At 44.5% G+C, this 27,803-nt stretch overlaps 1 protein-coding gene across 1 annotated transcript in view; it reads left to right on the top strand.

The window, feature by feature from the left end:
* DNAI4 (dynein axonemal intermediate chain 4) overlaps nucleotides 1-27,803 on the top strand; it is a 365,428-nt gene that overhangs the window by 323,237 nt on the left and 14,388 nt on the right. The window contains exons 15-16 of the mRNA XM_085600143.1: nucleotides 5,710-5,936; nucleotides 17,977-18,130. Of these exons, the coding sequence (XP_085456269.1) occupies nucleotides 5,710-5,936; nucleotides 17,977-18,130 (381 nt within the window). The remainder of the gene's footprint in view (nucleotides 1-5,709; nucleotides 5,937-17,976; nucleotides 18,131-27,803) is intronic.

Raw genomic sequence — 27,803 nt, forward strand, 5'->3', positions numbered from 1 at the left:
AAATAAGCTTTAAGAAAGAGCAAGCGGACCTAAACGCCTATTTTTCATTCTAAGACTGAGGTGAATACCCAAGATAAATAAGATATAAACATAGGTGTTTTTTCTTTCTCCTTTTTCTTTTGTATTTTTTCATTAAAGTCACTCTAGTAACTCCCTCCAGAAGGTGTAGTGAAGGTGCCTATTCCTATAATTTACTTTTACTTAATACTGCTCGTTTATTTTTCTTTTTTGAGCCTACGGGTGACCTCCTCCCATGCCATGTGGCAGTCCTAGAAGAAAACAGAAGAAAGAAGAAATTAAGAAAAATCCCTCCCACCAATCTGGCTATCAACAGAAACCTCTAAGATTATTGGTTGTACGCAGTTACCAAAATAAAAGACTCAATCATTAAGAAACACATTCTGCCTCCTTTCTTCTTTTTCCACCCATCCCTCCCACACACAAGCCGATTAAGTATCATACTATCAAATCAAGAAGACGTTGGAAAATCCAATGCTGAATGCCTACTATGAAAAGTACACTTTCAATCAAGCAAGACAGCAATCTGGTGAGATAATGAATGAGTTTGTTGAGAGACTTGATATGCTTATAAATCACTGCAAATTCAATGAATTCAATGATTAAGAAGCCATGCTTCTCATAGGTATTGATGGTTGCCTCTCCGATTCATTCCGAAGATGCATGCTGAGAGAAATGCTCAGTATGGAGAAAGTGCTCTGGCTACAAGAGCAGAAGAACATGATGATCGAGACGCGGCTGATATAGAAGCTGGAACAACTCAAAATGAATCAGTGTTGAACATGAAAAGTAAACAGAAACACAAAACAGATGCCCACCAAGTGATGTCTTAGAAAAAAAGGAAATTGTGTTTTCGCTGTGAATGTCCTGCCATTAGACAAATATGCGAAGGCTGCGGGAAGGAAAACCGTTTCATAATGAATATGGTTTGCAAAGAAAAAGAAACTATGTGTGTCACAAAGAGACAAGAAGATGGATGCAAGGAAGTTTCAGAAGCATCGACTAAGGCAAGTAGAAACAAAATCGATCGTCATCAATTTCATCTTCCAATGGTTCGGTGACGTTATCATCAAGTGACAATGAAGAGAATGGATGTGCGATGGTGATGTCAGTCACAGACCAACATGCGCATATAGGATTGGTCACTTGAAAGGAAAAACACAAATCTGAAAAGAATTGGCACACAAAGCAATAAAGTTCATTTGGACATTGTCCTAAAATCATGCTCAAGGGGAATGTTTGCCCTACAACTTTTATTATAGATAAGGGTGCATTGATAAATATGCAGGCAGAAAAGTACAATGAACTGTCTTTAATACCACATTTCACACCATCAAGAACAAAGGTGTACATCTGAGCAGCTTCTACACCCTTGGAGAGCAAGGGATCATTTGTAGCGACCACGCAGCACAAGAAAACAAATGGAAGGGCCAATTTGTGTCCTCCCAGGTACTTTGTCGAGTGTACGCTTATAAGGTGGTGATACTGTTGGTGACATGGGATGGATCTCTATTAACTATTACTTGAATGCTCATTCTGAAATAGAGAGACAATTCCTGACACTGTTTCATGGACTTGGTAAACTTAAGACAGTGAAGGTACAGATTCATATTAATGAAAATATTCACCCCGTTACACACCACCAAATTGCTTTTGACTTACAGTAAGCCATTCAGAAAGAACTAGAAACACTGCTAAAGCATGACAGCATCGACCACTCTACTGATCCGACATGGTGGGTTTCGCCCATTGTGGTCATGCCAAAAAAGGACAGTGGAGATTCAATGTGCATTTATGTTGATATGTGACAGGCCAACGAAACCATTGAAAGCGAAAGACATACGGTCCACATATTGTGGACATGATCACGCAGCTGAATGGTGCCAACGTTTTTTCCCACCTTGATCTGAACAAAGGTCACAATCTACTTGAAAACTGTAGGTACATTACTACTTGTTCAACTCATGTTGGTTTGCTTGGATATAAAAGACTCCGTTTTGGTGTGTTGTCAGCTGCAGAAATCTTTCAAGGTGCCATTCTTTGAATAATTCAGCCCATCACACATGGTTTAACTAAGAGATGATATACTGGTGTTTGAGGCTACATGAAAGGAACATGACAAAGCACTCCCTCAAGTATGTCATTTGCTTGCTGATGCAGGTCTCACACTAAATACAGAAAAGTGTGTATTTCACAAAAACAGACTTAAATTCTTTGGGCATATTTTCTCTGAAAAGGGAATTGACTCCTGACCCCAAAAAGGTACAAACATTGTTGTCTTCTTGCCCACCGTAAGATGTGACAATGGTGCGATCCTTCTTCGGCATGGCCAGTAACGGCTCCAGGTACAATAGTGATTTTGCTACTGTGAGTGTCCCTCCGAGAGAACTAACAAAGCAACATTATTCGTTTGAATCGTCATCTGAATGTGACTGAAGTTTCCTGAAAATAAAACATACAATTGAATATGCAGCTGAAATGGTTACATTGATCCAAAATTGCATGCAGAGATTGTGGTGGATGCAAGCCCGAAGGGGTTTGGGAGCAATCCTTGGCCAAGACAATGGACAGCCCGATGCTCAGAGACACATTGTTGTCTATGCTAGCCGGAGTCTATCTCAGACTGAATGTGTTTATTCTCAACCAGAGAAAGAAAGCTTAGCTGTAGTGTTGACATGTGAACGCTTCCATATGTTTCTGTACAGAAAGCATTACACCCTTATCATGTTTCATCAGACATTGCTCACCTTCTTTGGGAATTCAAAAGCCAAGATGCCACCTTGCATTTAGAGGTAGGGGATTGCACCTGCAGGAGTATGATTACACTACCGTGTACAAACTGGGGAAAGATCAAAACCCCTCATACTACATTTTACGAGAGTAGCTACAGCGTCATAGTACAATGTCCAAAGTAGCTGAGGCCTACATCAATTTCATAGTAAAGTCAAGTGCGCTTGCATCTCTTTCTATTGATCCGATTCTGACAGCTGCTAATACTGACAGACATGCTTAAACTCAACGAAATCATTACAACACAATTATGGAGGAAACATACGCAATCTTTTACAGATGATGTTGAGTACCAGAAGTTCAAGAATGTTCAGAAAGAACTTCGTGTTACACATGATGGTGGCCTACTAAGAAGGGCAAGTATAGTTATCAATGAAAGCCTGAGGCAACAAGTTATTGAACCGGCACACAAAAGATATTGTGGCATTGCTGCAACTAAAAGAGCCCTCAGGGATCGAGTGTGGTTCCCGCGTCTTGACGAACGCGTTGAAAGGGAGCATCAAGACAGACATCTGTGCAACTGCCTGTCTCCCAAAATGACTCAGCACCCATTGAACATTGTTGATCTACCTAGGCAAACTTCAGAGAGAATTGTGGTTGATTTCTTCGGACCTCTCAATGATGGACATCATCTCATGGTAGTTTTTGACGAGTACTCATGTTTTCTATTAGTGGAAGACCCATCATCAATCACACATATGACAGAGCCATCGAGAGGCTAGATGACATTTTCACAACATGGGGTGTTTCCTCCATTATTAAATCTGACAACGGTCCACCCTTCAATAGCAGAGAGTTCAAAGACTTTCTCAATCGTTTGAAAATCAAACATCAGAAAAGTACACCTCTCTGGCCACAGGCAAATAAAGTTGTTGAATGATTTAGGAGTACTTTGAAAAGGGTGGTTCAGCGTGTTGCACTAGAAGGCACCAACCTCAAGTCTGCTTTATGCCCAGCCCTTCGTGCCTACCATTCCTCTCCTCATTTCACAAAAGGAGAAAGTCCTGCCATCTTGCTGTTTGGAAGAGCTCTTGGAACGAAGATACCACAATAGACCGCCAGCCGGTCAATAGGCCCTGACCATATTTGTCACTGACAACTCTCGCAAATGCAAAATGATGGCTTACGCCAATAAGCGATGACGGGCTCAAGACACAGTTTTTGAGAAAGAAGACCGAGTTCTTCTCAAGCTGTAGCAGACATGTTGCTGTTGAACCGCTAAGAGTTGTGGCGAGCAAAGGACAAATGGCAACTGCACAACAACCTGGAAACTCCATACCTAGAGCCTCGTCACATTTTAAGCCTTTGCCTTGATGTTCCTCAACTCTAGGCCTCTGAGTGAGGCAAGTCCACCTGAGTGCCCAAGGCAAGCATCCAACTCTTCTCCAGAGATGCCAGATGAAGGCACCCCTCTTCTAACTCATACAACTAGATCTGAAAGACTGGTGCGAGCGCATGGACGACTCATCAAGGAGTTATATGTAAATATATTTGTTCATACTTTTTATTTAACAAAGGGGGAGACATTGTGTCCTGTGTTTGTGTATGGTCCTCAGCAGACTCCTCACAGGTATTACTTAATCTGGTGGGTGTGTCTGGGTGTGGTTAATAAAGTTTGTGACATAGTGTGTTCAGTTATCAGTTGCATGCTGAAGCATAAAGATGTTCAAAACAGAGCTCTTTATGTAGTGTGGTCTGATTCCTGCTCCTGGGCTGGGTAGGACACTATACCTACTACTGAGGGCTATATTGGTTGTTAAAAGGCTGAAACTGGAGTTATAGGCCCAAGCTCCCTTACCCACCAAGCCTAATCAGCTAGTGAAACCGAGCACCATGCAATATGATGCCCCTATGACAGGGGACTCTCCAACTGCCTGGCATTCACCCTACTCACCACACCACTTTCACAGTCCCAGTGTAGCACTGGGGAACCTGCAATTCATCAAACCTCAATGCCAAGGTGACAGCAGGGCTCAAGGATGCCCAGCCTGAATGCTGACAAACTACATTGTGCAGCTTGCAGGCCAAGCCCCAGGCAAGCACATACACATGCCAACCTACATCACCTTATGGAGCCTGGGATACTATGGTATTGAATTTAAAGAAGGATCGTCCACATGGGAAACGGGATGAACAATTTAAATATGTTTAACAACAGAACTTCATTGTGTGCACATTCCCATGTCTACACCCCCTTCCACCTTTGAGGTGCCTTGCTTGTCACATGACAATTGTGATTCGGGTCAGGAGGAAACCTTGTGTGACATTTTGAGTAGTCGCTATGGCTGCAAGGGTGCAGCTAGTAGATTTTGAGTAAAACTGGATAGGCAAAATGCCTTTAATTTTATTGGATTTTGTTGTAGTAATCAGATAGTTTATAGTGAAGGTCCCACCTGAGATGCAGGTTTTACCAAAATTGTCAACCTAAATATGGGGCAATGCCACATTCAACTTCCAAATGCAGTCACATAAATATTAGGAAATTGAATTTTCATGCAAACGTTTCAAAGGTGCCCAAGCCATCATAAAGTGTTCTTCAAAGTAGATGGAGACAAATCAAACAAAAAGAGGTAAGAGCTAGTTCTGAAATGCTCGACATCCTTTACTACACCATACAGCAAGTCCTGGTAAACCTGGTCCTAAGATTTATCACTGCCCTTTGATGTTCAGTAAGTGTATTGGTCCTCTCAAACAGGCGATTACCAATTGTAAATCATTGGAACACATGTTTGTTTTTACAGACATCTGATCTGGGAGTTGAAAGGTTTTAAAATTGCTGTGTGCTTTTTAAAGAAAAAAATGCATTTATACTGATCCAAATTTTACGTATGTGTGCATTAATCATTTACTGAACTATTTTCAGATCATTATTGTAATAAGGTTCATCCTTGTTTTTTTAAGGGTCCTGTTTACAGAATAGTATGGTCTCCATTTTGCCCTGACGTATTTTTAAGCTGTTCAGCTGACTGGAGCATTAGTCTATGGCGACAAGATTTACTGAAACCAGTTTTGAGCTTTTCTTCCACCACTACTGCGGTCTACGACATCATGTGGTCTCCATACTCAGCTGTAGTTTTTGGAGCAGTAAATGAAAACCGAGTGGAAATTTGGGACCTTAACATCAGCACGTAAGTACAGCTTAAATCATACTTCACAAATCAACTGGTGGAACTTGTTCTACCCCTTTGATGAAACCTTGCCCAAAAAAGAGACAATTGACACAGGTTTAGGGGGTCTATAAGTATACTCTACAAGGTGGCAGGTGATGGAGAGAGGATAAATACCCAAGCCTTCCTGATAGTAAAAGCATCTGCTGGGACTTGCATGTAGGCATGGAGCGACCTTACAGGGCTAGGTTTGGATCTTCGACCTCTTACTTCAGAGTATCCCCAAAGTACAGCACCTCCGAGAAATCCTTGAGAAGGAAATGATCTGCAAACAATAAAAATACATGATGCAAAATCATCTCTGCCATGATCTTAACCAGGTTTCAGGTGAATGTGATGGTCAACAGGAAGACCTCAACGAAGGCAAAAAAGCAACGTTGATACTTCTCATCCTGTTGCAGTGTACCATCTTCTTGTAGTATCATTCGTGCTTTGCCTTGCTTGAGTCGTATTGTGTAGTTAACCTTGCCAGCGGATCCTTCTCTCCTTTCATGTTGTCTGCATGTTTCTTGTCCTGTTATCTTTTTCTGATGAGGTTGCAACCTATTGCCCAGTTCCAACCAATCCCGTATCTCTCCTGGCCTGGAAATAAATTGTGACCTGTCATCGTGGATAGCAGGAGTTTTCTGGAAACAGTATTTTAATGTTCATGGTGCTGGCTTTTTGTTTAGTGGAATTATTTCCTGTGCTTTTGAACTTTTTGAGTGTAGTCCAGAAACATACTGATATCTGCTCTTTCCTTCTCCTCCCTTCCTAAAATGTTGAAGCATAGTGTTGATAGCTTGATATTTAAGTATTTTTGCTAAGGTGGCCTGGACAAGGGGCTTATGGGGTCAGTGGTCTATGTGCCCTCTCCACATTAAAGCAAGCTGAGAGAGACTCTGGATTCAAAGGCTTGGGGATCCTCATTCTAGAAAACATTCTGACATCAGAACCTCTGCCCGCTATGGAAACCCAACAAATCAGATTTTATTCCACCATGATCTGCTTTCAGCATCCTCCCATCTTTGATCTAAAAGGTGAGTACGTTCTGTGAGTGTTCTCATTGTTGTTTTAAAGTTGGATACTTTTGTTTTCAGGTCTTCAACCTAGTCTAGGGACCTTTTGCTAACTTGGCATAGATCCACTTTACGGAGAGTTACCTTTATCAATATAGATTCCATTTTGTGGTCTAGACTAGTTAGGTACTAAATTGCGACTAACTATGATTGGAGGCCATCACAGGCATGGTAACTTGCTGTGGTCAGTTGACCATCATGTCTGTGACTGATTTTTAATAAAGAAAACTTTTTATTTAATCCAACCAGTTTTAGTTAAAGGAAACAGGATTTTTTGTTGTTGCCAATAGTCCCCTACACCATTGCCTACTGTTCAACATACTTTTATAAACATTCACAAAGGGGAAAGGTCAATGGGACGACTTCCCTTTTGCAAATGCATTTCTATGTCCTTTGAGGTTTCTGTAAAATATCAATGTTCTGTGACCGGCTTTCAGTTGGAAAACATTGATACTTTAGATACCTATTCGGTATTTGGAAGGGAGCCTGACAACACGCCCCTTCCAGATACCGAATTGGTCTCCATTTAGAATTCCATTTTAGGACTCTGAAAGGGTTTTACAACTCCTAAAATGGGATTATACAGTAGAAAAAACATTTTAATGGTCACAAATACTATATTGAAGAGTTTTCTACCATTAACAAGCATTGGCAAACCCAATAGGTCTTGCAATGACTTTGTTTTTATTTTTTTAATTTCCCCATCCGAGCTGTATTGGTAAATTAAAAAATGTAAGACAAAAGCATATTTTATTAGGCAGTAGAAATATGACTCACATGGGGAGAAGCAACGCAAATGGGGAGATCCAACGCAAAGGGTGCAGGTGGGGAATTAAGCATAACACAAGCGGGTGGGGAATGAAGCATAACACAAGTGAAGCAACACCTAGGGCGGGGGCCAGAAGCAACACAGAAGGCACAGGTGGGCATAATTACAGTAGCTTTGAATGTTAAACATGGTAGAAGGCACATATGTAGCTTTGCTCAGATATGTGCAGTACAACAAATACTGTATTCATTTAAGACATTTTACTGACTGATCTAAAACTCGCAGGCAAAGATGATAAGACTTAATAAAGATTTACATCATTTATTTGGCCACACATAAAGAATGTCTCCTATTTCATGTCGGTAAACAATAACTGCTTATCTATTGCAAAAAGGTGAGCCGTGCTCCACTCACTGCAATATCCTAAAATATATATTGCCTCACTTAAAAAGGCTGTTCTGTATGGCACCGTTTACTCACTGTATCTAGTTTGCAAGAGCAGTGTTCATTAATGATGCTTTCACGTTAATGATGCCTTCACATGCCATCTCGTGACCAAATGCACTGATAATGTCAGCCACGTACAAGTTAGGAATCTAAACAAGTTACAACCGTAGTCAGAAGAAACCTTTCTTTTTTTTTAGAAAGTAGCAAAAACACCCAAACTCCAAAAAGTACCACCACCCAATCCTCTTGCCGTTTTTTAAGTCTGGAAAAAATTCCAAACTGGAAATAAATTTAACATCGCTAGTTAACAAATAAAGAAGTGCAGGCAAAGGAGAAAATCAAACCATTGTGACTTGTACAGGTCACTTCTACAACAACTATACTTCTCTCCCTCCCACCTTGTCAGAGCCCAAGCCACAAAAATCAAAGTTCAGAAGAAAGGCTACTTACATCATGTCTGTCGTCAGCATCCAAGTGTATCTTGGCTGCTCCTCCCGCACACCGTGTGCCGGACTTCTCTAAACTTAATAATGGAAAACATGACTTACTACTGTAAATCCATCTGCCAGCATAAATGTTTGCTTATCCTGGGCCTAAGATTTACATTTCCAGGTGGATCCCTCTTCACCAACTTAAAATTAGGTACACAACAGAAGTTGTGAACCTGTTACTTCTGACATTTTCTGTTACAGTTTACTGGAAGAAAGCACCTCGGTGCAATTGCTTCAATGGAAGCACACAGACTTCAACTCCCACAAGGCAATAGGTCATCAAATAAAAGGTCCTGGAACATGGTCTCCTACCAACACAGCCCCAGGTGGTAACTCAGCCACGTCAATTTGTACTGAGCTCTGAAACATGGATTTGTACTATTTTTGTTTATTAGAATGGCAGAAGGGTGAAGTTCCATGCTCTGATCCTGTCAACAAATGCTCGTGAAAAATAGCATTAAATTATTGACACTTATAATTCTCTATCTCCTAAACAGCGCTTCATAGCACATCGCAATCAGTTCTAATTTTATATTGCTTTTCTGGGTAACAGTGCATGACAAATGTTGTGTGGGGACCCTCCTCACACTTAGCTGGACTCTGCCTTGATCCTAGCTTTTTAGTGCTTTTCCATCTTGAGAAAGCGTTGTGAAGGAGCTGAAGGGAGCTATGTAGACCCCCAGCATAAGTACACTAAAAATAAAAGACACTGTGTGCAGTAGTGCAAAAAGGGAAACGAGTGGCTCGTAGGCACTTTGAAGCAGCCGGTACTTCTGTTTAAAAAAATGACCTCCCCCTCCAAAAAGAGCGAAAATAAGAGAGGCCTGGAAGACTGGGAGCAGCAACATGAGGGAGGTGCGGGGAAGTACTGTGGGAGAGAGGATCGTGCAATTGATGCAGACATGCATGGTTGGAGAGAGCATGTCAAGCCGATCCTTGAGCAGAGATAGCTTATCTGCAACAGCTTATCAACCCAGCTGCCCTCGGTTCTGGTTTTCACATCCTGTTTGAGAATGTTGCATTGTGTGCGAACCGCGAAGAACAAAAGAAAGGCAGCCGCCATCTTGACAAAGCGCCGTGAAGGAGCTATGTAGCACTGTGTAACCCCCCTCATAAGTAAACTAAAAATAAAAGGGACAGTGTGCAGTAGCGCAAAAAGGGAAGTGTGAGGCCCGTAGGCACTTTGTAGCAGCCGGCACTCCTGTTAAAAAAAATAACCCCACCCCCTCAAAAAAAGTACGAAGACACGAGAAGCCTGAAAGACTGGAAGCAGCAACATGAGGGAGGTGCGGGCAAGTACGGTGAGAGAGAGGGGCGTGCAATTGATACATATATCCACTCCTGGAAAGAACATGTCAAACTGATCCTCAAGCAGATCAATGCAGCTGTTCTTGGTTTTGGTTTTCGCATCCTGTTTGAGATCGTCGCATTGCATGCGAACCCTGCCAAACAAAACAAGTCAGAACAAGCATTGGCATAGCCAATAGGTCTCGCCTTTGGGACCTTATAAGTGTTTAGTTATCCAGCACAGTATCCTTGGTGCAACAACATCAAGTGTTGCATGGCTAAACACTTATAAGGTCCCAAAAGCGAGACCTATTGGCTATGCCAATGCTAGTTAATACGCAAGGGGTGACGCTGTCCATGGCCAACAGAAGTGAAACTTAATTGGAAGGAGGGCGCAGACTACGTTTAAGCGTTGTTGAATAAACGGTGATGGGACCTTGGGCCGTAGTAAAGCTGGAAACGTATAAATGCACAATAAAAACACAGAGAGATTGCAGAGGAGGCAAGTGTGTTGATAACCGTGACAGCAGGCGCAGAGTGAAGATTGAGACCGTACAGGGTGAAAACGTCAGGTGAGACACACAATAAGAACGTAAAGATAAGCAGAAGAGACTGGCACAGCGCGAGACACGGTAGAAGACCGAAGCGCCGGCAGGGAGCAGCGGTTTAAATATAACGGATTATCTTCAAAAGCCACTTGTTCCGTTTCTTGGAGGGGTTACTATGGCCTTGGGATGCTACTCGACACACTGACCAAACAAGAATGAAAAGCAGAGCTGTCTTATTGGGATCAACATTTCATGACCCGCAGACCACAGCGTAGTGCAATCTCGAGCGTTTAAAGCATTGAGGTATCTATCCCATCGATCTTGAGAAAAACGCGGGCAACTGTTAATGGACCAGGTGCTTCGAGAGGAAAAAACTAGACCCATTGTGATCAACTGAAGGCATGCAGCAATTGCGCTGCTTGCTCGGGAGAGACGGTACAATAAAGAGAGTAAAATAAGGCAGTGCGTGGAATACTGACTGCCATCGAAATAAGTTAATCGAGAGCAGCCCTCATTGACTTGTAAATAGTGTGAGAGAACTGCGCCGAGTGAGTGTCAGACAGGAGGAGCACATGCCGACAGCTCTGCACAGTGCGAGAGACCGCAGAGTATGAAAGGGAGAGCACACGGTGAGGCGAGTGTATAGCCTGGGGACAGAGTGGTGAGTAAGACAAAGCACTGCAGAGCCACACGGTGCAGAAGCTGGTGTTTGACAGCAGCAACAGGACAACAAGCATTGGCATTGCCAATAGGTCTCGCTTTTGGGACCTTATAAGTATTTAGTTATGCAGCACAATATCGTTGGTGCAACAACATCAACTGTTGCATGGCTAAACACCTATAAGGTACAAGGTTTAGCCATTCAACAGCTGATGGTGTTGCGCAAAAGATATTGTGCTGCAAAACTAAATACTTATAAGGTCCAAAAAAGCGAGACCTACTGGCTATGCCAATGCTTGTTACAATTATGGGCACGTCGTGCCCATCAGACCACTCCCTCCCCACACACACACACACACTTGGACTACTGATGTGCGCAGACTCGGGTGGCTTTGGCACCCTCCACAAAGGACGGGTGTTGAGCCCGCGCTGGGCGGGCACCAGACTTGTTTACACAGACATGAGAGCAGCAGCACCCTCGTGCACACATCTAGAGGAGCGGCGCTCAGTGGTGCACGCTTGGTCACCATCACCCTTTAGATACACTCGTAGCAGGGGCGCAACTAGAGCCACATTTCGAGGGGGCTAAGAAAAAATTTCGGGTGGGGGGCTGACTCTTCCAGTGAGGGGAGTGGGGCTGAAGCCCTTTGATCCCAATGTGCGTTGCGCGCCTGGCTCGAAGTCATCTGCACTGTCCCTTACTGTTCGTACCCACCCACACCCCTATTTAGACATGTTAACGGGCAATATGTTTCTTATGTGCATACTCGTCTACACCCCTCTGGAGGAAGAGCCTCGAAAGCCCCTCGTGGTTTCGAAATGAATCGTTTAAAATACTGGAAGCACTGCTTCGGATGGTTTTCATTTTTTCCGAGTTCTTTTGCTGTTGAAGTTTTATATAGCACGAACGCGACCCGAAGGTATAACAGCACTTTACATGGGCACCAGTTGCATTACAGACCCATTCATTTTGAGGTGCGATGATATTAAATGATTTGTTTAGTTATGATTTGGGTTTCGTTAAGTTTCTTGGGGAAGAGGATGTGGTCCGTCGGCTAAACTGCCGACTTTGGTGCTGGAAACTCAGCCTGGGTTGCCACACACGACGTGAGGGGAGTGGGGCTGAAGCCCTTTGATCCCAATGTGCGTTGCGCGCCTGGCTCGAAGTCATCTGCACTGCCCCTTACTGTTCGTACCCACCCACACCCCTATTTAGACATGTTAACGGGCAATATGTTTCTTATGTGCATACTCGTCTACACCCCTCCGGAGGAAGAGCCTAGAAAGCCCCTCGTGGTTTTGAAATGAATCGTTTAAAATACTGGAAGCACTGCTTCGGATGGTTTTCATTTTTTCCGAGTTTTTTTGCTGTTGAAGCTTTATATAGCGCGAACGCGACCCGAAGGTATAACCGCGCTTTACATGGGCAGCAGTTGCATTACAGACCCATTCATTTTGAGGCGCGGTGATATTAAATGATTTGTTTAGTTATGATTTGGGTTTCGTTAAGTTTCTTGGGGAAGAGGATGTGGTCCGTCGGCTAAACTGCCGACTTTGGTGCTGGAAACTCAGCCTGGGTTGCCACACACGACGTGAGGGGAGTGGGGCTGAAGCCCTTTGATCCCAATGTGCGTTGCGTGCCTGGCTCAAAGTCATCTGCACTGTCCCTTACTGTTCGTACCCACCCACACCCCTATTTAGACATGTTAACTGGCAATATGTTTCTTATGTGCATACTCGTCTACACCACTCCGGAGGAAGAGCCTCGAAAGCCCCTCGTGGTTTCGAAATTGATCGTTTAAAATACTGGAAGCACTGCTTCCGATGGTTTTCATTTTTTCCGAGTTTTTTTGTTGTTGAAGTTTTATATAGCGCGAACACGACCCAAAGGTATAACAGCGCTTTACATGGGCACCAGTTGCATTACAGACCCATTTATTTTGAGGCGCGGTGATATTAAATGATTTGCTTAGTTATGATTTGCGTTTCACGTTGCGAAAGTGAAAGCAAATTTGGCGTGTCTGCTCGCGGCGCAAAAGTGAAAGCAAATTTGGCGTGCACGTTTGGCGGGGGCGGGGGAGCGCATTCCAGGAGGGGGAGCGGACCCTTTGAAGTGCTCCCAAAAAGCGGAGTGCATGGCGGCACCAACCGCGTGATTGTGCGCGTGCTAGCAATGCAATCCGCTTTTTGGGAGCACTTTGAAATGCCCTTTTACAATAGTCTCGCTTTGTGATCGCAAGGCGAGACCTAAAAACAAGCAGGAAGTGGGATAAGGGAGGGGGTGGCAAATGGTGAGCACTTTCGCGGCCGCTTTGATGTTCTCAGTGGCCGCGCGGCTCACTGAGAACATCAAAGCAGCCGCGAAATGATCACGCAGGCTGACACCCAATCCTCATGCCGTTTTTTAAGTCTGGAAAAAATTCCAAACTGGAAATAAATTTAACTTCGCTAGTTAACAAATAAAGAAGTGCAGGTAAAGGAGAAAATCAAACCATTGTGACTTGTACAGGTCACTTCTACAACAACTATACTTCTCTCCCTCCCACCTTGTCAGAGCCCAAGCCACAAAAATCAAAGTTCAGAAGAAAAGCTACTTACATCATGTCTGTCGTCAGCATCCAAGCGTATCTTGGCTGCTCCTCCCGCACACTGTGTGCCGGACTTGTCTAAACTTAGTAATGGGAAACATGACTTACTACTGTGAATCCATCTGCCGCATAAATGTTTGCTTATCCTGGGCCTAAGATTTACATTTCCAGGTGGATCCCTCTTCACCAACTTAAAATTAGGTACACAACAGAAGTTGTGAACCTGTTACTTCTGACATTTTCTGTTACAGTTTACTGGAAGAAAGCACCTCGGTGCAATTGCTTCAATGGAAGCACACAGACTTCAACTCCCACAAGGCAATAGGTCATCAAATAAAAGGGTCTGGAACATGGTCTCCTACCAACACAGCCCCAGGTGGTAACTCAGCCACGTCAATTTGTACTGAGCTCTGAAACATGGATTTGTACTATTTTTGTTTATTAGAATGGCAGAAGGGTGAAGTTCCATGCTCTGATCCTGTCAACAAATGCTCGTGAAAAATAGCATTAAATTATTGACACTTATAATTCTCTATCTCCTAAACAGCGCTTCATAGCACATCGCAATCAGTTCTAATTTTATATTGCTTTTCTGGGTAACAGTGCATGACAAATGTTGTGTGGGGACCCTCCTCACACTTAGCTGGACTCTGCCTTGATCCTAGCTTTTTAGTGCTTTTCCATCTTGAGAAAGCGTTGTGAAGGAGCTGAAGGGACTATGTAGACCCCCAGCATAAGTACACTAAAAATAAAAGACACTGTGTGCAGTAGTGCAAAAAGGGAAACGAGTGGCTCGTAGGCACTTTGAAGCAGCCGGTACTTCGGTTTAAAAAAATGACCTCCCCCTCCAAAAAGAGCGAAAATAAGAGAGGCCTGGAAGACTGGGAGCAGCAACATGAGGGAGGTGCGGGGAAGTACTGTGGGAGAGAGGATCGTGCAATTGATGGAGACATGCATGGTTGGAGAGAGCATGTCAAGCCGATCCTTGAGCAGAGATAGCTTATCTGCAACAGCTTATCAACCCAGCTGCCCTCGGTTCTGGTTTTCACATCCTGTTTGAGAATGTTGCATTGTGTGCGAACCGCGAAGAACAAAAGAAAGGCAGCCGCCATCTTGACAAAGCGCTGTGAAGGAGCTATGTAGCACTGTGTAACCCCCTCATAAGTAAACTAAAAATAAAAGAGACAGTGTGCAGTAGCGCAAAAAGGGAAGTGTGGGGCCCGTAGGCACTTTGTAGCAGCCAGCACTCCTGTTAAAAAAAATAACCTCACCCCTCAAAAAAAGTACGAAGACACGAGAAGCCTGAAAGACTGGAAGCAGCAACATGAGGGAGGTGCGGGCAAGTACGGTGAGAGAGAGGGGCGTGCAATTGATACATATATCCACTCCTGGAAAGAACATGTCAAACTGATCCTCAAGCAGATCAATGCAGCTGTTCTTGGTTTTGGTTTTCGCATCCTGTTTGAGATCGTCGCATTGCATGCGAACCCTGCCAAACAAAACAAGTCAGAACAAGCATTGGCATAGCCAATAGGTCTCACCTTTGGGAACTTATAAGTGTTTAGTTATCCAGCACAGTATCCTTGGTGCAACAACATCAAGTGTTGCATGGGTAAACACTTATAAGGTCCCAAAAGTGAGACCTATTGGCTATGCCAATGCTAGTTAATATGCCAGGGGTGACGCTGTCCATGGCCAACGGAAGTGAAACTTAATTGGAAGGAGGGCGCAGACTACGTTTAAGCGTTGTTGAATAAACGGTGATGGGACCTTGGGCCGTAGTAAAGCTGGAAACGTATAAATGCACAATAAAAACACAGAGAGATTGCAGAGGAGGCAAGCGTGTTGATGACCGTGACAGCAGGCGCACAGTGAAGATTGAGACCGTACAGGGTGAAAACGTCAGGTGGGACACACAATTAGAACATAAAGATAAGCAGAAGAGACTGGCACAGCGCGAGACACGGTAGAAGACCGAAGCGCCGGCAGGGAGCAGCGGTTTAAATATAACGGATTATCTTCAAAAGCCACTTGTTCCGTTGCTTGGAGGGGTTACTATGGCCTTGGGATGCTACTCGACACACTGACCAAACAAGAATGAAAAGCAGAGCTGTCTTATTGGGATCAACATTTCATGACCCGCAGACCACAGCGTAGTGCAATCTCGAGCGTTTAAAGCATTGAGGTATCTATCCCATCGATCTTGAGAAAAACGCGGGCAACTGTTAATGGACCAGGTGCTTCGAGAGGAAAAAACTAGACCCATTGTGATCAACTGAAGGCATGCAGCAATTGCGCTGCTTGCTCGGGAGAGACGGTACGATAAAGAGAGTAAAATAAGGCAGTGCGTGGAATACGGACTGCCATCGAAATAAGTTAATCGAGAGCAGCCCTCATTGACTTGTAAATAGTGTGAGAGAACTGCGCCGAGTGAGTGTCAGACAGGAGGAGCACATGCCGACAGCTCTGCACAGTGCGAGAGACTGCAGAGTATGAAAGGGAGAGCACACGGTGAGGCGAGTGTATAGCCTGGGGACAGAGTGGTGAGTAAGACAAAGCACTGCAGAGCCACACGGTGCAGAAGCTGGTGTTTGACAGCAGCAACAGGACAAAAACAAGCAGGAAGTGGGATAAGGGAGGGGGTGGCCAATGGTGAGCACTTTCGCGGCTGCTTTGATGTTCTCAGTGGCCGCGCGGCTCACTGAGAACATCAAAGCGGCCGAGAAATGATCACGCAGGCTGACAAATGGTGCGCGCGCCCGGCGCACATGCACTGTTGCTGGAGGCCTGAAAGCACTAGTTTGCACTTCCACATCTCCCGTTTACTAAGCTCTCGCGAGAGCAGCGCTAAAGCGCTGGCTCAGGCGAGACCTAATAAAAAATGCATTACGGCAGATCAGAGTGCACCCTGGGCTATGACCATGCATAAATAACTAAGAACCATGGAAAGCTTAGAAGCTGAAAGCATGACCTAAAAAATATACCTGTTGAGTTTTCACATCTACATTTTACTTTACCCGAATTCATTATTAGAGATGAGACGAAAGATTACGCCACATTAATGACAATTCCCCTGATGTTTAAGTAATGCTGGCTCTTCAGTTTCCTTAAAAAGCAATGGAAAGGCGAGGGATACAAATAGGAAGTTGTCGGCTGGAGCAGCCATTTCCTATTGCCGTCTAAGCAGCGTACCTTTCAGAACAGTTTAGCCTTGTACTGTATTGTAACTGTATTTTATTTGTTGTTTTGAACAGTTCAAAACGGCAAGATAATTATTCGAATTGACCTCGGCCTATCAAGTATTAGACGTCAATTAAGTCCACATACTTACATTCTGCAGTTTGACGGTGTCCCAAAAGATTGATAAAAATATAACAAAAGCCAGAGAAAAGTAAACGACCGGACAATATGCACGGAATGTTACTGAGGGAACAACATTATGCTTTCATTTACATTTACCCTGAAGTTCAGGGCTTCGCCTATTTGTATTCATTTGTTAAAAACGTCCACCACCATTTATCCATTCCATCCAAAATGCCTATGAAAAGGTACCTGCTTACACGTCTAAGATTTTTATCTTAGGACTTGATTACTGCTAAATGCTAACCTGTTAAAGAACAAGCCGTAGGCCGTGGGCGGCTACAATTCCAGGCAAGGTGGGACATGCACCCACCTTTGGCCAATTGCGTGCTGTCTTTCTTAGAAAGACGCACGCAAAGGCCAATAGCGTGGGAGCCCCCAAAAAAACACACCCACGAGCTTGTGGTCCCAGTTTGAAGCCCTTACAAAAAGCCTCGCAGATAGCTGGCTCAGGCAAGACCTAAAAAGCTTAGTATATCTAGCCCTTGTTAGAAACACAAATGTGTCTGTCTTTTTTTCTATTGGAGAATGTAATTTGTCCTGGGGATAATACCAAGCATACTTCATGGACTTTTTAACAAACCCTCTTATAGCTGTGGATAACTGTGGGTTCCTTAGAATTGGTGGTGAAGGGAGAGTGTCCTAAAAGTGTGCTCACTGTAGACAGCAGAGGGTGAGGTTCAATATGATGAACCAGGCACCAGTGAGCATGGTAAGAGACATTATTCGATACATTGTTTCATCCTACAAAAATCAAACTTCATAAAAATATTGTTTATATTTTTGTGCATAGGCTGGATCCTGTTATTGTGAATGTACCCAACCCAGGAGTCGTGTTCACAACTATATTGTTTGCGAAGACAACGAACTGTGTTCTCATTGGTGACAGTGATGGGCATGTCAGTGTGTACGAGATGAGAAATATTTGTGCGACTAAAACATCTCAGGTATGTAATTTATGGCATGAAGTTTGTAGCTGTGCAACAAAAGCAGTTTACCCGAAGTAAATGTCAGAAAGCACTAACCATGTACTCTGGATCCAATGGAAGTAATGCATTTTTCCACGAGTCTCCATATCCACAGCCACTCGCACACAAACATCATAGATATAGGAAAAGGGATGAGACGGTCTCCATATCCACAGCCACTCACACACAAACATCATATATATAGGAAAAGGGATGAGACGGTCTCCATATCCACAGCCACTCACACACAAACATCATAGATATAGGAAAAGGGATGAGACGGGAAACACAGATATTTTGACTCGGGATGCCGTCCGACTCTGACATTTACGCAGTGGATCTCTAAAGACTAGATGAATATCTTTAGTGTCTGCTCACCATATTGAACCATCGATCACTTGTTGCCACAGTGCTATGCCTTTGGAGTATCTCTGTCTCAAACCCTGGAATAGGAATGTTGATAATCCTGAAACTAGAGGACAAGCGTTTATATGTATAACTGTTATTCAACCTTTTCAGGTGGTTAACTTTACTCTCTCTTTGCTGGCAAGGTAACTATCATCTGTTTTATGCTCGGTGGTGGTGATATAGGTTCAAGACGATCTTTCTTTTTGCAAACTGTAACATAAAGATGAATCACAATTACATCAAAATCATATAGCTCACACGGATACCTCTTAAACACTGCCCCAGCCCTCATCACTACCTTCACTATGGCACATGCATTATGAATATTACAAATAGAAGGGGAAAAGGATCTTGTCCATTTCCTCGTGCACTTAAGATCAGAAAACATGGAACAACAAGCATTGGCATATCCAATAGGTCTCGCCTTTGGAACCTTATAAGTGTTTAGCCATGCAACAGTTGCATAACTAAATACTTATAAGGTCCCAAAAGCGAGACCTATTGGCTATGTCAAGCGGCTGTGCTGCTGCGAAAGTGATCGCGATCAAGCATCAAAGCGGTCCTGCGGCCGCAAAAGTGAAAGTGATCGCAGTAAAAGCGGCGCGCGCGCCCGCGCACATGCACTGTAGCTCTAGCCTGGCCTGGTAGCACTTTTTGGAGCCCTCTCAATAAGTCTCGCCAGACCAGCGCATGCGCTGGGTCAGGCGAGACCTAAAAAGTATTGGTCTATATGTCCTATCCTATTTTCAGTCGCAAACACTCTGCTTTGAAAAATCTGAATGTTTGCGACCACAAATTGCTTTTCTGAATGTCCAAATCCCATTTTAGGAGTTGGTAAACTTTTGTTTTAACAACTCCTAAGGCATGTCAGGTCTGCCAGATGCAAAGCACCAGCTCAGTTCCTGTGTGAAAAGACGATCCCCTTTCAGTAGCCACAACTCCTGTTAATGACTGCTATCTCCACCTGAAATTGTGTCCTCAAAAACAAACCTCTGTCAAGGAAGAAAAAGCTCTTGGAGTGAGAAACATCCCTGCTGAAGGTGAACGTAGATATCATGCTGAAGAGGCAGGGAATCGGAAGGCTTTAATAGAGGAAAAATAAAAAATAAAAAAATGTAATTGGGAACCAACAAGCCTGTAACGAACCAAGACTATCATTACAGAGTGCCAACATGATGGTGTAGAGCACACCAGCCGAAACAGGAAAAATGCCGGACGTGATTGTCACTCCTCCATCCTATTCCTTGAATGCCTTTTATAGAGAGCAGGACAGGAAGTGGGCTGTGGCCAGGAAATGGAATATCCACCATATTTAACTGGGTGAACTCTTAAAAGGATTATCCAATCAGACTCTGTATTTTTCAACAGTGCAGAATCTAAGGAATAAAGGTATGTCATAACTCTACCCCCAGCATCGTACAAGTTAGCATCTCTTTCCACTTGGTGCCTGCAATTTGCACGCTGTCAGCCAACGAAAAAACGCCAAGCCTCCCATACCACGCCGAAAAACTTGGTGCTACAGCGAACGACAAATGGAGATGCTCTGCATGCAGTTAAGAACATGCTGCAACATTACCCTACGGTCTATATCTTTGTTGTATGTTAGTCAGGACTGCGAGTTTTGTGACACCGCATAAAGGGAGGTATTCTAGGGGATGACTGAATTGAAGGATAGATTGCAAGGGAACCTGCACGATGTTGAGCGGTTGGCCCCTTTATTAAACAAGCATTGAAAAATCCAGAAGATAGTGTTTCGCTTATTTTTTTAACAAGCACTTGCAAAGCAAATAGGTCTTGTTTCCATATGAAAGCGAAAGCCAGCCCTATCAGCTTTGTTTATGCTTGTTCAAATTGCACGATTGGTCCCACTCATTGCCGTTTTCGTACTCAGTACCCGCCAAAGATGCAAGATTTAAGTAGACAGAGAATACACAAACAGTCCCTAAGCCAAATGTTGAATTTGCATGCCATCAGAGTTCAGTAAAGTTGCATTTGATTCTTGCCTTGTGTAAGCTACAGTACTTTAGGCCATTACTAAAGGCCCCTCGAGCAATGATAGTTTGTCAGCATGGGTGTTTGGATGGTGTCCTGTCCTCTCTAAGCTATCACATAATGCCCTTAACCACTATACTATTTATTCAATTTAGCAGTATTTATGAAAACAGGACTTTGTGTTCTATGGAACACTGCCATTGTGCAGATCAACGGCCTGGTCCTCTCTAGCCTCCTAGTGACAGGAGGAGGAGGAGGAAGGGGGTGAGGCACGATCCATTTACAGTGTGCTGTTTAAAAACACAGCACTGTGAAGGTGGGTGACTGGATGTGATTCCAACCCTAGCAGAAGCTGGTCTAGCACTTGAGATTGGGCTTCTCATTGTTAATCCTGACCATGCTGCTAAGTCTGCTTCCTAATTGGAAGCACGGGAATCTTATCTTGCTGGCTCCTATGTCCAGCATGCGATTCCTGTCCTTTACCTGCGAAGGAGGAGTCACCAACGGAGAAAAAAAGGTACGTTTAAAAAAAGACGTGCTGCTGCTCTGTTTGTGTGAGTGAAAGTGTGTGTGAGTGTATGTGTGAATGTGTTTGTGAGTGAATGAGACTAAGTACAAATCAGTGGGCGTCTGAGTGATTGAGTTGAGTGTTTGTGAATGCATGTGACTAAGATTGAGAGGAGTGAGTAAAATGATGAGGGAGTTAGGTTGAGTGAGGGTGAGTGTGAGTGAGTGAGAGTCTGTGTGTGTGTGTGTTGTAAGTGAGGGAGAGTGGGAATCACTGAGTGAGAGTGAGTGGGGAATGTGAAATTGTCTGTGAGTTAGTTATAATGAGTAAAGGGGAGTTAGAGTGGATTAGTATGAGTGATAATGAGGGGGAAATGAGTGTGAGTGAGGTAGAAAGAGTGAATGAGGAGCACCCATGGCGACATTATGTAGGTGGCATACTGAAGGCAATTCTTGGTGTAGGTGGGCACCAATGGCAACATGCAGACCCTGGCATTCTGCAGGCAATTCTTGGTACATGTGGTACCTATGGCAAAAGTCTGGTGATGGCACATTGGATATAATTCTTAACCTCAAGGAGGGTAACCATGACCTATTTGAGTGAGGGTGACAGGAGGATAACCTTGACAAAATGGTGGCACTGCCATACTATAGGCAATTTTTGACATATTTACACCCATGGCATAAGGAAGAATCAATCGCAAAATTCTGATACTAGCATATTTTACATAATTCTTGGCATAAGAGGGTACTCATAGCATGGCATATGCATGGCATCCATAACACAACGCTTACAATGTCACACTGAAGGCATCTCTTATCATATTGGGAAGAGAGTCCCAATATGATAAGCACATTTTGAAACAATGAGTCAGCTATTGCTAATCACTGTGCTTCATTGACACACCATGAAAGTAGTGGAATGTTTCATAAGTGCCCTCAGTTTTGTAACACCTTTATATGAAAAAAGTGGTATAAAATTTGCTGTTTGACCCCCTTTTTCAAAAATGTTCTTGGAGAACCTCCCAGGACTCCCTACCCCCTCAGAAGACGTGAGATTCACTTCACTAGCTCACTGTAATTTGGGGCAAGTATTATGCCCCACCCCTTTCAAAGGTCACCAGCCACCGGCTGCCACATCCCTCGAATCAGGTGCACTTTCTCTTTGTAGCAGGCTGCAGTTCCTTAGGCTGTTACTGGAGGTACCTTGAATGAGACACAAGCCCTTTACATAGCAGGTTGGTCTACTAGAGGACTTTTACTAGAGGCCGCTCCGGTCAGAAACAAGTCCTTTCTATAAGCATTCTACAGTACCATAGACAGTTGCAGGAGGACACACAGGCGTCCATCACTACACACTCAATATCAGGATATCAGAGAATTTTTAACAGAGCAGATGCCCTTCAGTGTCTCCTTTTGTTGAAAGTAAAAAAGAAAAATTGTCCAAAACTGTGCTTTTGATTTGAACATGCCATGTCATAAATACCTTCAACCTATAAATTTACTTTTGCAAGACTAATGCTCTTTGCTTGTTTTCTATGTCCTCAATATATAATCCAATAGTGGGTTATGATGGGCATACTCATTATCAAAGCTTTAAGTTTTCTGGAAGAAGTCACCTTAATATTCATTGCTGTAAACAGTTTACCTCGCTAATAGCGTATTAGCTGTTTTATCGAAGGTATTTGTCTAGGTATAGACGTACTAGAGACTTATTGGAAGACAGTCACCAGTATGTAGGGATAGGAAGCAAGCAAGGGAAGGAAGCAAGGCATCAGGGAGCGGAAAGTAGTTCAAAGATGAGGAGGCGGCGAGGGAAGTATGTATGGTTCAAATCTCTTTATTTCAAGCAATGCCAATGACAGTGGTATATGCATCCTATCTTATGTCCTGGGTGAACGCTAATTCTTATTATCCTGGCATTGATTGATATACAGAGGAAAAAGGAAAACTTCCCCAACACCAGGTCCGCCCTCCTAGACTCAGTTCATATGTGCGCTAGTAGGTGCAAGACGACAATCAAACACAGTACTAAATTGTGTCTAGTTAGATACTAGGGTTCGTTTCTGACAATCACAAGAGATCAAGCAACTTTGGACATGTTAATACCCTGAAATCTTGTGAGAGGAGAAATAGATAAGGGCGCCACAATTTCCAGAAGGATGTGCTTTCATTAGTGAGTGTCAGAGAAATACTTTCAATGCCAAGGATGTTCCATAGCCGGTGTAGCCAACCCGTGTGTGTGGGCACTTGCGGTGAACCCCAGTGTGTTAGAATGTTCTGTACCACTGCCCCTAGAGCTAGGCCGATCTGTCTGCCATGTCTAGACTTCAAGGGGTATGTGAGAGGGTTAGGTAAGCCTAACAAAATATAGGAAGGGAATCTGGGTATTTGCGTTTTAAGGTGGGTGTCGATTTCATCGACTACTTGTGTCCAGTATGACTGGAGCTGAGGGCAGTCCCACAATATGTGAATTAAGGTTCCTTGGGCTCCACAGCCCTTCCAACATTCCGGTCTGGCTATATTCTGTGTAATCGGACAGCTGTACCAATATGAAGTGATTTGTACGAATGTTCCGGTGAGAGAGGTGTTGCGAGCGTTGTGTCACACCCTATAGTATATGTCCCCCTATACCTTATCACTCAACTGCTAGCCTCAGTCTTGTTAGCACCTGTATTGGCTGGCCTTATAAGTGAGTCTGTTGCTCTGGTTCAGGAATGTGTATATCTCAGAAGAATGGTTGATCAGCCATTTCTCGTATAGCGCGAGGTGCCTCTGAATGTTGGGTCTGTTGCTTGGGTATAACAGCCAGTGACGGAGTTGTAGGTAATGTAGTCTTTATGACTCGGGGAGTCAAAGTCTGTGCTTAGTCATTGGAAGGGAATCGCACCTTCTTCATGTTGCATAGACCCCATTGAGCAGCGTTCAGTTCGCCTCCATAACATAAATGGTCCTGGATCGAGCTCAGTGGTAAAATCTGGATTATCAAACAAAAGCGTTATAGGAGAGGGGAAGGATGACAGTCCACATTTGATACTCATTTGATCCAATGCTTCCATTGTCACCTGTGTGATAGAGGTGAGATATAGATTTTCCGGTCTGTGTGCTTTTTCAAGGAAGCGGACCTTCCAACGAGAGGTACCCACTACCGCAGTATCTTGGAAAAGCCAATGTTTCTCAGAATCGGGTTGGTGCAGTTTCACCAGGTACCAAATCTGAGCTGTCTTGTAGTATGAGTGGAGAGCCGGTATGACAAGTCCCCCTTCTCGGGGTCGGAGGTAGCTTAGCTCTTTCCTCATATGGGGTTTGTTAGAAATGGGATTTCTGGTTGGCTAAGGCTTGCGCCAAAGTCAGGCAGAAACCACCACTCTAGTCAGGGTAAGGGGGATACACACTTTTTATAACCCCTGCTCACCCCCTTGGTAGCTTGGCATGAGCAGACAGGCTTATCCCCAAGTATTTGTACCAACACTCACAGTAACACAATGCAACACCACAAATGGACACTACAAAAGTTGTTTATAAAAATAAAGTTATCTTTATATAGATTAGGCAGATCAAAAACGCCAAACAAATCACATACACTATTAAGCTTGTCTTAAAAATGTCACCTTATGAAACAGGAAGTTCACTTTAGTAATGTTCTTGGGGCAAAGGTTCACTGTAGCAATGCTCTCGTGGTGAGAAAACAGTTCACTATGGTAACGTTCTTTTGTTTCTGTAACACGGTTCACTTTTCCCCCAAACTGGTGCTCTTATAAGCAGTGATGCCCCCGCTGAAGCGTGTGCGCGAGCCGATCACCAGCAGCCCATACTTCTGCAAAATTTCCCCTGGGGCCGGTTGGTTCCACTAATGCGGACGATTACCTTGGTTTGCAGAGCGGGAGAGGGCTGGTCACCTCGCGCTGATCTACGGCGGGGCAGCTCTCTCCTTCACCGGTGTTCCTCCGGCTTCCGCCGAAGCTCGGCTTCCGTGCACGAGTGTGAGCCAGTCCCGGTTGCTAGGGGACGCCTCGCGCTTCCAATGACGTGACGCGGCTCTGCCTGGACAAGCCCCTCGGTTGCTGGGAAACCCCCGGCGCTGGAACCAATCCCAGCGCGTCTCAGTAGTGCTGTTTCCCTGCCTCTTGGCCAGCGGCGGTGAATGCTGATCCAGAGCACTCGCGTCCCCCGGTTTTGCGGCAGTGATCAAGAAATGGCCGCAAATCGAAGAGATCGGCAATGCAGGCGACCGCGGCCGGTGGCGGTGATCTCAAAATGCCCGCAAATCAAAGAGATCGGCAATGCAGGCAAAACGGGGGCCGGTGGAGATAAAGTACCGGCCCTCCGTATCTCACGCTGGGCAAAATAATTACCGTGCATGTCAGGCAGGCTCCACGAAGAGCCTCAGCGGCGTACTGGGGTCACACAGGTCAGCCCAGAGACAGCAGGGACAGCGGAGCACAATGTAGGGTGAGTTTCGTAGGAGCCCTTGAGCAAACTTTTATGTCCCTGAGTTTCAACAGGAGGCCAGCTCTTTCCAGGCCCTTGGAGATTGGTGAACTTTAGAGGGGGCAAAGTACACAGCACAGCTCCTCTTCAAACAAGGGGAACACAGCACACATCAGACAGTTCCTTGGTCCTCTTCCTCAGCAATCACAGCAACTGCAGGTCAGCTCCTAGACACTCAGCAATGGCAGCACTTTTCCTCAGTCTTCCTGGCTGTTCTTCTTGGGCAGGGATTCCTTCTTGATCACAAAGTTTTTCCTAATCTAATTTTACAGGGGTCTCAGCTCTATTTTCATACCCCAAAAGTCTTTGTTCTTCCTGTGTGAGGGGTCCTGGACCCAGCCCAAACCAGTTCTGGGTGCACTCTGCCAGTGCACATCTTCTTCCTTTGTGAGTGTGGGCCAGGGCCATCAGACGCACCGCAGGAGGTTGAGCCAGCATTGTGGATGACAGGCACAGCCCTATTCAGACCAAGGTGCTACTCCTCCCCACCACTCTACATGCAGATGGGTCTATTTAGCCTAGTGCTGACTCACCCGGTCTCCTGGAGCCACCCCAGCCCCTGTCACTCACAAACCAGACAGTCAATCCACAAACAGGCAGAGGCCCATAGAAAGGCTGAACAAGAAAATAGCCAGATTCCATATGTCTATCTTGCCGTTATCGGAAGATATGCAGGTAAACATGTTACGCAGCATTCCCCATGTTATCCTATGGGCAAGATAGCCTTTCAATAGTGAAAAACGAAATTGGCAGTATTTCACTATCAGGACATGTTACCCACACTAGTACATGTCCTACCTTTCACATACACTGCACTCTGCCCAGGGCGGTACCTTGGGCCTACCCTAGGGGCGTCCAATGTGTAAGGAAAGGGAAGGGTCAGGCCTGGCAACTGTGTACACTGGCCAGGACAACATGGCAGTTCACAGACTGCGCACAGGCACTGTAGTGGCAGGTCTGAGACACCATTTTAGGGCTACTCATGTGGGTGGCACAATCAGTGCTGCAGGCCCACTAGTAGCATTTGAATCACCCGCCCTGTCACACTCAGTGCACTTTACTAGGGACCTAATGGTAAAACAAATATGCCAATCATGGATAACCAATCACAATAACAATTTACACAGAGAGCATATGCACTTTAGCACTGATCAGCAGTGGTAAAGTGCCCAGAGTCCTAAAGCCAACAACCACGGATCAGGAAAACATAGGAGGAAGAAGCAAAAAGTTTGGGGATAACCCTGCAGAAAGGGCCATTTCCAACAGTGTTTCTTCCCCATCCAGAAACATTGGAGTAACTTTGTCTGTAATTTAGTTAGCATTCCCTTTGGTAGGGCAAGCAGTAGTGTTTGAAATAGATAGAGTATCTTGGGGAGTGTAGTTATTTTGGCTGCTGCTATCTGGCCCAGCCAAGATATCTGGTGATGTCTCCAGAGAGCTAGCTCACTTCTGACCTATCAATAGAGAGATTGATGATTAATAGAGGAAGTCAACTGAAGTGAGGGCATCAATTTGATCTCCAGGTACGGGAGTGCAGTGGTTTTCCACTGAATAGGGTGTTGCGTCATTAGGTGGGTCACTAACGCTGGGGGTATAGAAAAACCTAACGCTTGCGATTTTTCTACATTAACCTGGAAGCCCTACGCCAGGCCGAACGCCTCCAGTTCCATCAAGAATGCCGACAAGGCTGTGGGCGTTTAATCCAGGGTCACTAACAAATCATCTTCTCAGATAGGCTTAATGTATGTTTGTCCGTCTATTCTAAAGACAGCTCCTGTGATCTGAGGGTCATCTCCTACCCTCTGGGCTAGGGGCTCCATGTAGAGAGCAAATTAAAGGGGTGACAGCAGGCACCCCTGTTGAGTGCCCCTGCCAATTAGGAAGGGGTCAGAGATCTGGCTGAACCCGTACCCTCACGGTGAGCAAGTGATAGCAATTCAGGAATCATGTTCTAAATCTTTTGACCAGGCCGAAGTGAACTAGGACTTGCTCTAAGAAAGGCCAGTGCACTCTGTCAAGGGTCTTCTCGGCATTGATCCCTAGAAGCATGAGCTTGCTCGGGGTATGCGCTGCCTTTTCTATGAGGTGTATGAGGTGTTTAATCATTCATTTGAAGAAATGTGTTGCTAGAGGGCTGATAAAGAGAGACCATGTAGGCTCACTTTAATATGAAATAGCCTGTGGGTAATTAAACCAGCCTGGTCCAGATCTATAATCGAGGTCATATGAGAGCCTCGTCTGCCAGCCAAAATGC

Source organism: Triturus cristatus, chromosome 4_2 (genome assembly GCF_964204655.1).
Source record: "Triturus cristatus chromosome 4_2, aTriCri1.1, whole genome shotgun sequence".
Lineage (NCBI taxonomy): Eukaryota > Metazoa > Chordata > Amphibia > Caudata > Salamandridae > Triturus > Triturus cristatus.